At 32.7% G+C, this 15,172-nt stretch overlaps 2 protein-coding genes and 1 pseudogene across 2 annotated transcripts; 1 reads left to right on the plus strand and 2 right to left on the minus strand.

The window, feature by feature from the left end:
* Positions 1–135: 135 nt before the first annotated feature.
* LOC114399852 (protein NRT1/ PTR FAMILY 5.2-like) lies at positions 136–4,045 on the minus strand. The gene is made up of 4 exons (XM_028362069.1): positions 3,788–4,045; positions 3,181–3,398; positions 2,047–2,606; positions 136–1,223 (listed from the first exon to the last, which is right to left on the minus strand). The coding sequence occupies exons 1-4, from the start codon at positions 3,918–3,920 to the stop codon at positions 320–322; spliced, it is 1,815 nt and encodes a 604-aa protein (XP_028217870.1). The 5' UTR covers positions 3,921–4,045; the 3' UTR covers positions 136–319.
* An 879-nt stretch (positions 4,046–4,924) lies between these two features.
* On the minus strand, positions 4,925–8,464 carry LOC114398850 (annotated as a pseudogene).
* Positions 8,465–12,120: 3,656 nt separating this feature from the next.
* On the plus strand, positions 12,121–14,143 carry LOC114398957. The gene is made up of 3 exons (XM_028361047.1): positions 12,121–12,433; positions 12,679–12,764; positions 12,884–14,143. Exons 1-3 carry the CDS (start codon positions 12,362–12,364, stop codon positions 13,848–13,850), a joined length of 1,125 nt encoding a protein of 374 aa, XP_028216848.1. The 5' UTR covers positions 12,121–12,361; the 3' UTR covers positions 13,851–14,143.
* The last annotated feature ends 1,029 nt before the right edge of the window (positions 14,144–15,172 follow it).

Below are 15,172 nucleotides of genomic sequence, written 5' to 3' on the forward strand. Positions count from 1 at the left end.
AAGCTATTTGATTCTGTCCAGCTTAATTTCAGCGTCTCAGAAAAGACTGAGTTTAGACTTCAGCTTAAAATGCTGCATACTGGTTAAATGTTTCTTAGAAGTACTTAAAAGATAATAAGCTGCATTTTCTCAATATTTGCATGCAAGAAAAGACACCAGTTGAAATTTTCTCGGCAGAGACGCGTTATAATGATTTGGTGGAATGTTCTTAAACAAGCAAAGCCCACTGCTTTTCACATTAATCAAGCTTGTAAGTAGCAAGGCAAGGGCTAAGAGAAGAAAGCACACTTTATATTCCTAAGAAGAGGTGGTGTTTTCCCTAGGATTTGCCATCTGGTTGTGGGATACTTGGGCTTATTCCAGTATTGTCCTGTTCCTGTGATGAAGAGGGGTTAATCTCCGAGCCGGATTTGGTTTGTGTAACATCAACATTATAGACAAAGAACTTGGCAACAACCAAAAAGCAGAGAAAGTTGAGAAAGCTAAGTACAGCCATGAAAGCATAATAATAATCTAAACGGGAGACGTTTAGATTATTCAAAATCCAACCATTGTGGCCATGTCTCTTGGTGACATCAGCAACAGTTGACAGAAGAAAACTGCTGAGAAAACTTCCAATACCTAAGGTGGTCGTGAAATATGCTGTTCCAAGACTTTTCATGCCATCTGGTGCTTGATCATAGAATATCTCTATCTTGGCAACTTCAACAAAGTTATCAGCAACCCCTCCCAAAGCATACTGAGGTAAGAGGATGAAAATAGTGAGAGGAATTGTATCATGCAGACCAAAGAGGTGGTTTTCTCTTGCAACCTTGAGTCTCCTTCTTTCAGCAAAGCATGCAATGATCATTATGAAGACATGCATCACAAGTCCAATGCCGAGTCTCTGCAGCATTGTGATCCCTCTGGGGTTCTTCGTGTAGCGCCGGATAGCGGGAACGAAAGCTCGGTCGTAGACAACGATGGTTATCAGCATGGAGATGGTAACAAATGCGTTGAGACATGCCGGGGGGATTTGGAAATGGGGTCCCATACTCCTGTCTAGTGTGGTGCCTTGTTTGACAAAGAGTGTGCTCGCTTGAACTACCAAGGTGCTTGGAATAATCGTTGTAAGCAAGAGAGGAATCAGTTTTGTCATTTGCTTGGTTTCCTCTACTTGGGTCACTGTGCAAAGCATCCATGGTGATGTTTGGCCAGTCTTTATAGCTGCTTTGTCAAGGAAACTGCAAGCAGAGAAGTGTGAAAATGATTCATGTGACATGGAAAGACAGATATAGTGGAATTTGAAAGGACTAAGATAAACTTTTGGTTCTTCGCCCTGACTGGTTTCAGCTTGAATTTTAAGTTTTAAAAATTTCACTTTGTTATCTTAAAGTGTATTCCTTGTCGCATATATTAGATTAAATTAGTATTTTTGTCAATTATTTTACATCAATGATGTTAATTTTGAATGGCATGAAAACTGTCTTTTGATATGATATTTCTTATTATTTGTTATATGTCACCAAGTTGATTAAGTTAATATGATAACCTGATAAAATATTAAGTGTATGTTTAAATTAAAATTTGAATAAAAAATGTTATAAAGTTTAATAAAAATGATTTTATTATAACGTGATTTCTTAGATATTTTTTGTTCAAATATATGTTAATAAAATAAATATTGTTTGAATAATATCAATAAAAAATACTTTTACTTTATATTTTTATTGTAAATATACAAATAAAAAATACTTTTAAACAATTAATTTGTGGCTTCTAAGCCAAACTCAAGTTTGTCCCAAATATAGGTAGTAGAATTAATATTTGGAGAATCCAAACATGATATCAAACTGAGTTTGTGGTTCCAAAAGTATGCTTGAAATATCCAATTCAAACATGTGTCGAAGATACTCCAATTTGGTCTAAAAGAGAGACATTCTAAGAGATTAAAGTAATTTTTTTTAAAAAAATATTAGGAAACTAATCTGAAACCAAAAGTTTAAGATAAGAGACCAAAAGTGTATTTTAGTCGATTTGAAAGGATAAAAAGTGAATGGACTTAACCTCAATGAGGAGCTCCGATCAATTCTGTTTCTCCCATTACTTGCATACTCTTCAATGCTCAGCTCATGTAGCTCTTTCGGATCGTCTGGGACATGCAGCTTCCAGTTGCTCCCAGCAGCAACATATACCTGAAGCATCCTTGTTACTGGGCTACCTGATGGCAATTTGTGTCTATAAAATGGAGTTCCTACCAGAAACACCACTACTGAAATAACAAGCCCAAGGGTGGGAAGGCCATACCCAATGGCCCAACCCTTATTGTCTTGTAAGTATACCAAGAAAGTGTTGGAGAAAAGGGTACCAAAGAAAATACTAAAGAACCACCAATTGAAGAAGGAAAGCTTGTGGGATCTCTCTTTGGGCTCAAACTCATCAAATTGGTCAGCTCCCATGGTAGAAATGTTGGGCTTGGTTCCCCCTGTGCCTATTGCAACGATGTAAAGGGCCAAGAAGAAAATACCATACTGCAATGACGATGCCCGTGGGCAATTCTGGCCTTGGTCACATGGTGATGGCCTCAGAGCTGGTAGTGAAACTGCTAGAGTCAACAGACACATTCCCTATGACCAAAGAAAACATGGAAGTACACATAATAATCACAATTTAGTTAAGTCTAAATAAATTAATGTATAGAAAACCACAATGTTTATCCAAGATTATTATCAACTCAAAGAATTGCTCATATTAATTTTAAGTATAATTATTTCATTTTAATTATACATTAGTTAGTATAATTTTTCTTCTAATCATATTTTTTTTCATTTACAAATTCAAACTCGAGACCTTAAATTATATATTTAAATTCATTTTCACCCTAATTAATGATATGTTGGTATATGTTAGGTTTTAATTTGCTTTTAATTTTATAGATGATTAATTTATATAAGAAAAATATTTTTTTTTTATACTTCATTGTTGATTCATGCATTAAATTTTTATTGTCAAGAGATCTAGTTTAATTGGTTGAACAAAGTGTGTAAGTATACTATCTTTGATTGGTATATATAAAAAAAAAATTAAATTTTTGCCACCTTAACAAATTTTTCTGGTTTTGTTCTTAATTCAAGTTTACCACTTCGTAATACTCGTCTTCAAATGGTGAAAACTGAAAAAAAAAAATCTCACATTTCATACCAGAATATAGATGCATGACGCAATTACAAAGGTCTTATATCGGCCAAGATGGGCATCGGCTATGTAAGCTCCTGCCAGTGGCATCATCCACACTGCACCCACCCAGTTGCTAACGTTGTTTGAAGCTGTCACAGTGCCCTCATGGAGCTTATTAGTTAGATATATCACTAGGTTTGATTGTATCCCGTAGAAGGCCATCCTCTCAAACACTTCATACCCTATAAATAACAAACATGCATATTCCATATTCATAAGTGATAACAATTCATAATATATAGATTAAATTACACTAACCCCATTTGTGGTTTCTTAAGATTGTAGACAACCCTTGTGCTTTTTTAATGTTTGCAACAACATCTCGTATAGGATATACAGGGCAATACTTTTCAAACAATTAAAGAAAGGTAGTGTAATGTATAAGAAATGTCGTAATAATTTCAAACAATGAAGGAGATTAATTAATGTAGGAATAGAAAAAAGAGGACATCTAGATAAATTTGACGGAACGTGTTAGCCTAATTTACTCTTCATTATACCGTGGTTTAAAACAATAAAAAAAAAAAAGAAGAGGATTGAGGATGTTAAGGCCACTAAAGGCTTCATTTACCTACTATGAAGGAACAAGCTTTCCATTTTCCCGTCTTTGATCTCAAAACGGGTCTACCCTTTAGGTCCACTGTGCCATCTTGAGTGTAATCCTCGTTCCCACTTGAAGGGCCTTTTTCTTCTATCACTGCCATATATGAGTTTGAATAATCTCTTGGGCTCTTGTCTGAAAGTTTTTTTTTTTGAGCTTCAATTCTCTCACGAGCTTAACTTTTATATTGTAAAGGCGGGGAATCTGATTTTAGAGGCTTAGCTTTCTCAAACGAATATTATACATTGTCCATTTGCATGAGCTAACTAACAAAGAAATCTTAATGCAGAAAAGAAAATCAGCCTTATATATTTGGTTTTGTACTTATCATTTATTAATTACCATGTCTTTCTTTTCCCTTTGTATTTGGTGTTTACCTTTTAATTATCGACCGGCTAGCTATTTTTAGGTCTTATCTTAGAAGTTAACGCGAGATTGACGTGTTAGAAAAGTCATGGGCTATACGTTGGCAGAAAAATTTCTGTTGATTAAAGTGGTTTTCAGTTTTCACTGAATGTATTTTTATATGCTTTTTTCCCTTTTCAGTCACCAGTCATTTGTAATATTATGCCCCCATGAGTCTCTATCTTATGCTTCATTCTTACTTTCAGAGTGCTATTCCTATCATAAACTTTTGAAACTGAAAGTGATCAATAAAATGTAATTGCCGAAAGCATATTCTTTATGCAAATACGTCCATATAGATATAGGATATGTATACACGGCCTTAAACATTGACGTCAGTTAATAGCTTTGCTAGTAATAATAAAATAAGAGTGTTACTAACATATTCTTTAATACACTCCTTTCAATACATTTTTTATTATTATTTATAATTTATTGAAGATTACAAAATTATGAGTAAAGCTTATAAAATAAGAAGTGAGACTTATAAAATTTTGTAATTTTAATAAATTTTAGTTGATAATAAAGAGTATATTAAAAAGATGGTTTTGGGTTTGGTGCTAACATTTCTCATTGAATAAAATATTAAGGGTATATGAGATGACAAGCCTAACATGTTTACATGAAGAAAAAACGTGAGATTTCTATGTAGAAAGTGATGATGAATCAATTGGAGGCACAAAAACCTTGCAGGATGATATCTATCAAATATACAAGGTTGTTGACTTGCTGTCTTAGAACCTACAAATTACACCCAAGAAAACATAGTCCGTCTTTGGAGAAAGCAAAGCATAAGATGATAAGAAGCAGGAGATGATTAACAAAAAGGAAACACGAAAATTCACGTTAGCTTCATTGACTTTTAAACAACAAAAGCACATTGGCAAGCAGCAAGCGCATGATAAACAGAGAAAAAAGGAGTCACAGCTTATAGAATTGAAGCTTAATTTCTTTACAGCAAGAACAGAGAAGCTGTATTCCCTAGGACTTGGCATCTGGTTGTGGAGTACTTTGGCTTATTTCAGTTTTGTCCTTAGATGAAGCATGGTTCATATCCAACTCCATTTTGGTTTGTGTTACATCATCATTGTAGACATATAACATGGCAATTACCACAAAGCAAAGTAAATCGATAGCGCTCAGCGCGGCCAAGAATGCATAATAATAATCTAAATGGGAGACATTTAGATTATCCAAGATTCAACCCTTATGAGCATGTCTAAGGGTGAGATCAGCAACAGTTGAAAGAAGAAAACTATTAAGAAAATTTCCAATGCTTATGGTGGTTGTGCAATATGATGTTCCCAAGCTTTTAATGGCTTCTGGTGCTTGATCATAGAAGAACTCCAACTTGGCAACATCAACAAAGGTATCAGCTGTCAAAGCAAACTGAAGGAGGAGGATGAAAATAGTAAGAGGAATTGTATCGTCCTGATCTAAGAGGTGTTTTTGTCTAGCAACACTGAGTCTCTTTCTCTCAACAAAGCATGCAGTGAGCATTACAATAACATGTAGCACAAGGCCAATTCCAAGTCTCTGCAGCAAGGAGATCCCTCTGGGGTTCTTTGTGTAGCGCTGGATCGCAGGAACGAAAAGGCGGTCATAGATCACAACGCTTGTCAGCAAGAAGATGCTTACAAGTGCTATGAGACATGCTGGAGGGATTTCAAAATGGGGTCCCATTCTCCTGTCCAGTGTGGTGCCTTGTCTGATAAAGAGTGTGGTGGTTTGAGCTATGATGATGCTTGGAATGCATGTAGTAATCAAAACCGGAACCATTTTCATCATTTGGTTGGTTTCCTCAACTTGAGTCACAATGCAAAGCATCCATGGTGATTTTTGGCCTGTCTTTACTTGTCAAGGTTATAAGAATAAGATTGTTGTGCTGTTCTAGAAGCTGCACTGCATCAATTTGGTGGCTTTGATACTAGTTCTATTAATCAATTTAAATCCTTTTCATATTACAAAAATGAATTTAATCATTAACTTTTAAAATTTTCAATTTAGTTTGAGAAATTAATATTTAGGTAAATTTATCCTTAATATTGAAAAATAAAGTTCTGAGCCAGTCAATTTAGTTGCCTGATACACACCAACTTGAAGACCAAATTGCTTAAGTTAGTTACCAAATTTGATTGATATTTATTTGTGATGATAATAACATTTTTACTTGCAGCTGCGTTAAATATTTGAAGGAAAAACTTTGCCGCTCAAAATGATCTTACCTAATTCGAACTAGATGGTCTCTGGTGGAGAGATACCCGTGTTCTAGACCAAAAAATAGCATTTTTACTAATTTAAAGAGCAATTAGATTACTAGCCTTAACGAAGAGCAATTAGATGATCTGGGACATGTACCTTCCACTTCCTCATAGCAGCCACAAAAACCTGAACCATCCTTGTAAAGGGGCTACCTGATGGCAATCTATGCCTATAAAGTGGAGTTCCTAAAAGAAACACCAAAACTGAAACGACTAGCCCAATGGTTGGGATCCCATAACCAAGTCCAAAACCAACCTTGTCTTGTATGTAAACCAAGAGAGTTTGGGCGGTCATGGTTCCAATTAGAATATTAAACACCCACCAGTTGAAGAAGGAAAGCCTCTCCTTGGGCTCAAAGCCATCAAATTGGTCAGCTCCCATTGTAGTAATGTTGGGCTTGGTTCCCCCTGTGCCTGCTGCAATGATGTACAAGGCAAAGAAGAAAATTCCCACTTGCAACGACGATGCTCATTGGCATTCCTTGTCTGCTACGCCTGGAGCACATGGTGGCTGTCTCAATGCTGCTAGTGACACTGCTTGAGTCAAGAAACACGTTCCCTACGACGAAAAATACAAGACCGTGTTCCTTAAAATGCAAGATATTGCAATATATGAAAAATTATTAAATGGTTAGTGTGGTCCATACATTTTCCATGTGACACATAATTGACTTATTGAAAAACTGTTATGTATCACATAGAATTAGCCAAGAATATGGATACGTGATCTTAGACTATGTAATAATTTTTTGCAACATACACGAGTACAATCCAATGGAGATGACTATGTTGATAAAATTTACGTTGTTCACAATCTTGTCATATATATGAAACACACCCTTACAGAAAACATAGTTGGAAAATTTGGTATAATCTAGAAGTAATTTTTTTACAACTTTTACTCGAACCATATTTTGAGACTTAAAATCACGTTCAAATCTACTAAACCATGATTTTGTCAAATATGATACTTATGTTATGAATGATACTTGTATAATTTATATTTTCCAAATTAAGATTTGAAACGTGTAAATGATAATCTAAATTAAGGTGTGCCAATACATGTTTCATACCAGAAGGTAAATAGTTGATGCTGTAACAAAGGTCCAATAACGGCCAAGATAGGCATCGGCTATGTAAGCCCCAGCAACTGGCATAATCCACACTGTACCAGACCAGTTGGTAACGTTGTTTGAAGATGTCACAGTGCCCTCGTGGAGCTTCTTTGTTAGATACTGCACTAGGTTTGATGCTATAAACACGTCAATGTAACAACATGTTCAAAAGTGACACTCAGTTTCTTTACATGTAAAAATTGTCACTTGTAAAATAATTAGTTGATGAAATTAGAGCAACATCTCCTAAATTTTTATAAAATTACACATAATCCTATTTTTTTTTAATTTTTCTACACTAATCCCCTTTTTAAGTTTAACAATATTATATTAACACCTCCTTATGTGTTTAAAAATATTATGTTGAATCTCTCCCTTTAAATCTTATACTAAACTCCCAATAAAGAAGAATGTAATGATTAAAAAAACATAAGTATTTGTGTAATTACACGAAATTTTAAAAGATGTTATTATAATTTGCTTTAGTTACTTTTATTGAAAATGTTTAAAAGCACTAATTAAAGGAGAAAAACACACAAATTTGTGACAACAAAAAAGTGGCCTCTTTGAGATAATTATATATAAAATGACATATAATACTCTAAAAAATTATGAATAAGCTAGTAATCACCGAAAACAATATTATATGAAGGAGTAAAAGGGCTCAAATTAAACTAGTCAATTTCAAAATGACATGACATTATTAAGGCCCCAATGGTTGCATTGCATTTACCTACTATGAAGGAACAAGCTCTCCATCTTCCAGTATTTGATCTTAAAACGGGTCTACCTTTGAGGTCCACTGTGCCATCTTGGGTGTAATCCTCTCTTCCACTTGCAAGGCCCTTTTCTTCTACCACCGCCATGATACTGTAGAATTTTGTGAAGTTTTTAGCTTTTCCTGAACATCTTTTATATATATATATATGGGGCATAGGAATAGGATTTTAGAATTTTGGTTTCCTTAGCCTAATAAAGTCATAACATACATCAATTACTCAATTACATTAGCTAAACTGCCAAATAAATCTAATATAAAAGACACATTTTTTTTGGTCTTTTTTGTCATTTTCTTACACATTGTCCGTCTCATTGATTTTAATGTCCCAAAAGTCTCTCCTCGTCCGTCCCATATATTTACAATCTTTGCTCATTGTACCTTTAAATTATAGGGTATGTTTGAATTTCAGGTGAGTTCTAAAAATATTTTTGAGAATAAAATTAGTTTAGAGTTATGTTTAATTATCTTTTAAAAATATGTATGAAAGTAAAATTTTATCTAAAAGTCTAATTTTAAAAAAAGTAAGACTTAAAATACTTTTGTAAATTCAATTTACAAGCTTAAATTTAATCTAAACTTAGCTTTGTGAACTTTAATTTAAACATGTAAATAGACATGTCACTAAATTACGATCTATAAGCGAAAAAAATTGTTCTGATAATAAAATAAAATTAATTTAATTTGGATATATATTAATTAATTTTAAATTTTTATATTGAATGAATTAATTTAAAAAATTATTGTGTTAAAAAAACTAAAATAATTAACTTTACTTCTATTTGGATAATAAAATAAAATTAATTTTAAAATATAATAATAACCATATTTATAAAAAGAAATGAGTTCTGCAAAATTTTATTCACTAAAAAAATAAAAATTACTGCTTACAAAATCAATTTTACTGCCTATAAATCATACGAGTTAATTTTACTAAAACAGTGAAACAAATAAGCTATCATTTAGATTTATTTTTCTCAAAGGTAATGTGATTTTGATGCCTAAATAAAGAAACAATTGATATGTTAATTTTGTCCCCTTTCATTTATTAGTTACTGGCTTATACAGGCCTTTTGTGTATATAAAATAATGAGTTAGAGACTCAAATAAGAAAATTGTAATTTCCATAAGTATTTATTCTTTGTGGATACATCCATGTACATCGCGTCAAAGGCTCAAAGTCGGAATAGTTATGTTGATTAAAAAAAAAATAACATTAAAAAATTAATTATGTCCAACTTCGAGATGTATAATGGTCCGAAGTTGAAAATCAACCGTACATCAAAGCAAAATATATACAAGGACAATAAAAAATACTAAAGATGTCATATTAGAACTGCATCTTGTTAGAACTTAGAAGTATTTTAATAATAATAATTATTTAAAGAATAAGTGTTACATTATATATTTAGGACAATATCTCCAAACTATTGATTAAAGAATAAGTCTTACATTAATTATATATTTAGGACAATATCTCGAAACTATTGATTAGGTTGATCAAGTAATCTGGTGTTAGTTGATACGTGTTCCGTGGTAGACAAATAACGCTTTGGTAACGACCACATATTTGATTTTAAGAATTAATAGTTTGTTTTCACGTAACAAAGTAAACGGGGTGGTGGTGCATTTGGCTAGCGCGTAATCCATTTTGATTCTCTATTAATCAGTAATTTTGGATTATTGCCATGATTAAAGCCAATAGCTTGAAGTCTAAACACAATTTAGTATTCTTTCTACCATTATGTTAATATAGAAATGAAATAGGATGCAATTTTATAGGTATTTTTTTTGGCGTTATTCTTTAATTAAAACTAAAAGTTTATCTTAATAATATAAAAAGGTTTGCTCAAGAAATTAACTTGGATTATCGAAGTGGTATTCCCCCCCCCCCCCACACACACACACACACGTAGAAGTCGCCTTGTAACATTGAAAATGTAACCAACTTATTACATAGTTATCTTAGAAAAAAGATTTACACAATCATTAATTAGTAAATAAGTTTACTGACGTAATTATCTTAAATAATTTGATTGGATAAGACTGTTTTATGTTTTACTGTATAGATATTAAACTCGTCAATGTTTCTATCTTTCTATATTCATAATTTTAGTTTTCATATTTAATAAAAATATTTAATCCTATAATTATATAAAATTTACTATTTTAATTATTTCATTAAATTTAAAATATTGATCGGTGAAGAAATTAATCACGATTCAAATTTAGTGATATGATTTAAAATTATTTATTTAATTAATGTCATACTTAATATTAATGTATTAATAATTAATACTTTTAGTTTGACAGAAAGATTAAAATCATATATTTTATAAAATTGAGAAATAAATATCTCTATTTTAAAATAAGAGAATTAATATTATCGATTTTGAAAATACAACAACTAAATATCTTTATTTTAAAATAGAGATATCAAAATTATGAATTTTAAAAAATAAAAATATCAAAATTACATTTAACCGTAAAATATATAGAATTTCGATGTACAGAGAGTGGAAAGTTAATAAATAGACAAAGCAAGGAGTAATGGAAATATTAACATTCCATAATTTATTACTAGGCGCAGTAGGGTCTGAAAATGGAAAAAAAAATCATAAAAATATAAAACATACATGTCATTAAAACTCAGAACAAATAACATATTTTGGATATTCAAATAGTGACCGGACAAAAATATTAAATAAATTACTACCAATTTCTAATGGAAGGAAAAAAAATCACTCTTGAATCGTTACGTGTGTTCATAACCTATAAATGGATTCATAAATTTATAATTATAAATAGATTTGTGTATGTTGAAATATTTTTAAATTTTAAATTCTAACCTCACTCTTCAAAACTTATGAATGTAGTAATATTTCATAACTGAATCAAATGTTGACGAAACAACATATCATAAATATATGTTATTCAATCTTCTTTGTAGCTTATAAGTGTATTCTGAGCCTTGAAACTTTTTTATTGAATCACCACACATGTAATTTTAACTTATAAATTGATTCATAAATTTATAATTATAGATAGATTTGATTAGTTAAATTAAATTGGACTATATTAGATTATTTCACAAAAAATATTAGATTAGATTAAATTTAATATCAGATTATTAGATAATAATAGATATTAGATTTCTCAACTAAAAATAATCTAGTCTAAGTAATTCGACACTGGTCCGTAATTGAATTCAATTACCAATTGACGCAACTAGAAATTGGAATTTTTTCTAGAGAACGCGGCACATCACAAATGCACAATAACGATTACTATGCTTGGTTTTATCTTAAAATAAAAAAGATATGACATTATTTTAAATTAAATATATTTTTTTAAAAATCTAAATCTATTTTTTTAATACTATAAATAAGAGCAAAGTAATTAGAAAAAATCAATAACAGTCTAGTGTCCTGAAAGGTAGAAACATCAATCTCAAATCTCAAATGTGGATAGGCGTACATTTTTCACACACACTCGAAGAATAGTTCTAAATTTCTTTATTTATTATTGTTATTTGGAACATAAATAAATTTTTTATTCCACAGTACAGTAAGTATTATGAACACTTTATTAAAGTATCAATGAATTCCAAACAATGAAAAAAATTGATACAATTAGAAATTGGAGTTTAGGTGAAGAACACGTTGCATAAATAGTTGAAGTCACTGTTCTTCCAGTGTCCTCCTCGAGCCGAACGATCAACTCCCTGGTCTTTCTCTTTCTTTCAGTTTCCACATAAAAACAACAAAACATTGCATGTACTTACAACCATTACAGCCTGTCATCACAACGGTCACTTCTCCCACTTTTTCTTTTTATTATCAAATAAATAAAACAAAATTGCTACTTCCAATTTGAAGAAAGAGCTTTGCACTCTGAAGTCTAAACACTCCCTCTGCGTTTGTGGATGATGCCATTGCCATGACATGAAGACCTTATTGCCTTAGCCTTCTTCTTGTGCTCAACAATGGGTTGTTTTCTTCATTGCTTTGGTTCCTCCAAGAGCACAAAACCTAGGCGCAAGGCACACCATCACCATGTAACAACAAATACCCTTTACCTTCTCTTCTTCAAAGCTTCTATCTTTTTCTCAAATCCCATTACCCTTTTGTTCGTTTGATCCGAAACTGCATGGAAAAGGCCTTAATCGTTATTATTATTTATAAAGTTTAACACTTGCACCTTTCTCAATTTGGCTTTTGATTTTTTCTTTTAATTGGCCAAACAGAGCTTATTTGATGAGCATTTTTCTAACCTAATTGAATCTTTTCAATGTTGTTGCAGCGACTCGCTAGAGACAGGTTAGAGCAATGCTCTATTCAGGATTACTCCGAAACGGTGGTAATTGGCACTGCATCACAAGAAGTCCAGTAAGTAATTTACTAATTGAGTTTCTAATATTGTAATTTTTGTCCTCACAACAAAGCATGTTTGATTTTGGAATTGAAGTTTTTTTTTTATGATTCTGATAAATGGGTTTGGGGTCTAGGGCTAAACCTTTGGAGCAGATAAACGTGAGCCCCAAAAAGAAAGTAACTTTTGATGTCAATGTGAAAACGTACGAGCCTGATGAAGTTGCTGATTTCCAACTTGAGAAAAGTGAAGAGGGTGGAGAGGAAAGTGCTTTGGTTGAAAAGTTAAGCCGAACAAAGTCTTACTCTGAAGAAAGTTCGGTGACTTCAGCGGGGTCTTACACTACAAACCATAGGTACCACAATTGTACGTGTAGTGATGATGAAGATGGAGCAATGGAGTATTGGGATAGTGATGTTACTGATGAGGATGAGGATGAGGATGATGATGGTGGTGATAGTGACATGGGAGAAGAGTATGATGAAGTGGAAGAGGACTTTGAAGATGGAATAGTGTACTCAAGGTCAAGAAATGGTGATAATCAAGTGGTTGTTGGAGAGGTGGAAAGTCCAATTCTAATGCATGATAAGGATTTGAAGTCAATTGGGTTGAACCCAAATGTTCGAGATAGGAGTGTGTATGTTCTTTCTGTGATGAACCCTGTGGAGAACCTCACTCAATGGAAAGCAGTTAAGGCTAAAAGGGCACCCCCATTGGCGTCTCAGAAGGAGAATTTGGTTTTGAATCAAGAGTCTAGATCTGCATTTGCTGCAGAAACTCCTAAGAAGTTGAACCGAGAAATCGCGGTTGATGCTAGCCTTTCAAATTGGCTGGGTTCATCAGAAACTACACCTGTTAGCAAAGGTTTGTACGTGGGTACCCTGGAGAGGAGCAGCTCACAAGGCTCAAATTCAGTGGTGAGCCATGAAAATAGGCCTATTTTAGGTGCATTGACAGTTGAAGAGCTCAAACATTTTTCCGCTTCTTCTTCGCCAAGAAAATCACCAAAGGATGAGATGCCCATTATAGGCAGTGTTGGGGGCTATGCCGAGGATTCTGGCTCAGCAAATCGAGTAAGATCAAGAAGGGTACATTTGAAGTGAAGTTTGGATCAAGTATTGGTGGGGAGGGTCAATTTTGATTGTGCGGAATAACAGAGTGAATTGGCACTCAGCTCCATCTGAGACAGTATTAGAGAGAGAGAGAGTTGTTCCTTGTGAATGTTAGACAAGCTTCCAATGATGTGATTTTGTGGAGTGTGCTGTGTTGGGGGTGCATTTTTTTTTATTCTTTTGTGAATGTGATAGTGTGTTTGTTTGCTTTTCTTTTGTAATATGCGGTTGGATATACTATTTGTCATGTAGTTTTTATCTGTGCACTGTGCACTGTCTCCGCATTCTCTTCCAAGCTGATGATTGATGAAGTTATAGGGGAGAGAACAACGTTACATGTAGGGTGAACATAACTTACCCTGAGACATAATATGAAGGCATTGAATTAGGTTAAGTAACCTTGAAAAAGAAAAACTTATTATGATCTTCGGCTCAATTTACCGTAGACTATTTTATTTAGTACTAAAATAATAACTCAGGCTTAGGCAAGAAAAATCTAATTTAATTAGATAGGGTAATTCATATATTTTAAAATGGTTGATCTAACCTATAAGACTTACCATTTTTTTTTTTATACTCCCTGGGATAAGACTTGCCTATAAGTCTCTATACTCCCTGAAATACTGTTTTGACTTTTTATTATCGCTTCTCTGTATTTCAAACTTAGTTTAACGCTTCGACCTTTCCTCAGGTTGAAAAATATTTCATACACCCAAGATTCTCTTTGCTCTATACACACCTTGGAAATTTTAGTTCAAATTAATGATGAGACCTACCAACCACTTATATGTTTATTAACTCAATCTTATTATTACCTTGGCATTTTAGTTCAAATTAATGATGAGTCCTGCCACCCACTTATATATTTATTAAAACAGTCCCGTTTTGTATCTTAAAAAAAATGAAAAGTAATAAATATATTAGACAGTGATGAGTCTACGTCTTCCGCCAATTAGTTTTCAAATATCAAAATTTTAAACGAGTGACACCCCACAACGTGTAACAATTTCTCCCGTTATTAGAAATCACGTTCAGCTCTTGTTGTTCAATTATTTATTTTGTGATGGGATTTTTTTCCGCATCTCCCACTTTGAGATCAAGACTTTTTCCTCGGGCTTTCTTTGTGATACATGGAGGGTTCAAAATACATATAATTGTGTCTCTTTGATAAGAAAATTAAACAATGTGTACATGTCACTACAAGAGCTATTATATCTACAAACATTGAAAGTTAAATAAAAGTTGCTATCTCAATCTCACAGCCTAGTTGTGGAGTAGATTGTGCAGTGTGGACATGTTGAAAGCTAGGGACA

The sequence above is a fragment of the Glycine soja genome, chromosome 19, assembly GCF_004193775.1.
Source record: "Glycine soja cultivar W05 chromosome 19, ASM419377v2, whole genome shotgun sequence".
NCBI classification, from domain to species: Eukaryota; Viridiplantae; Streptophyta; class Magnoliopsida; order Fabales; family Fabaceae; genus Glycine; species Glycine soja.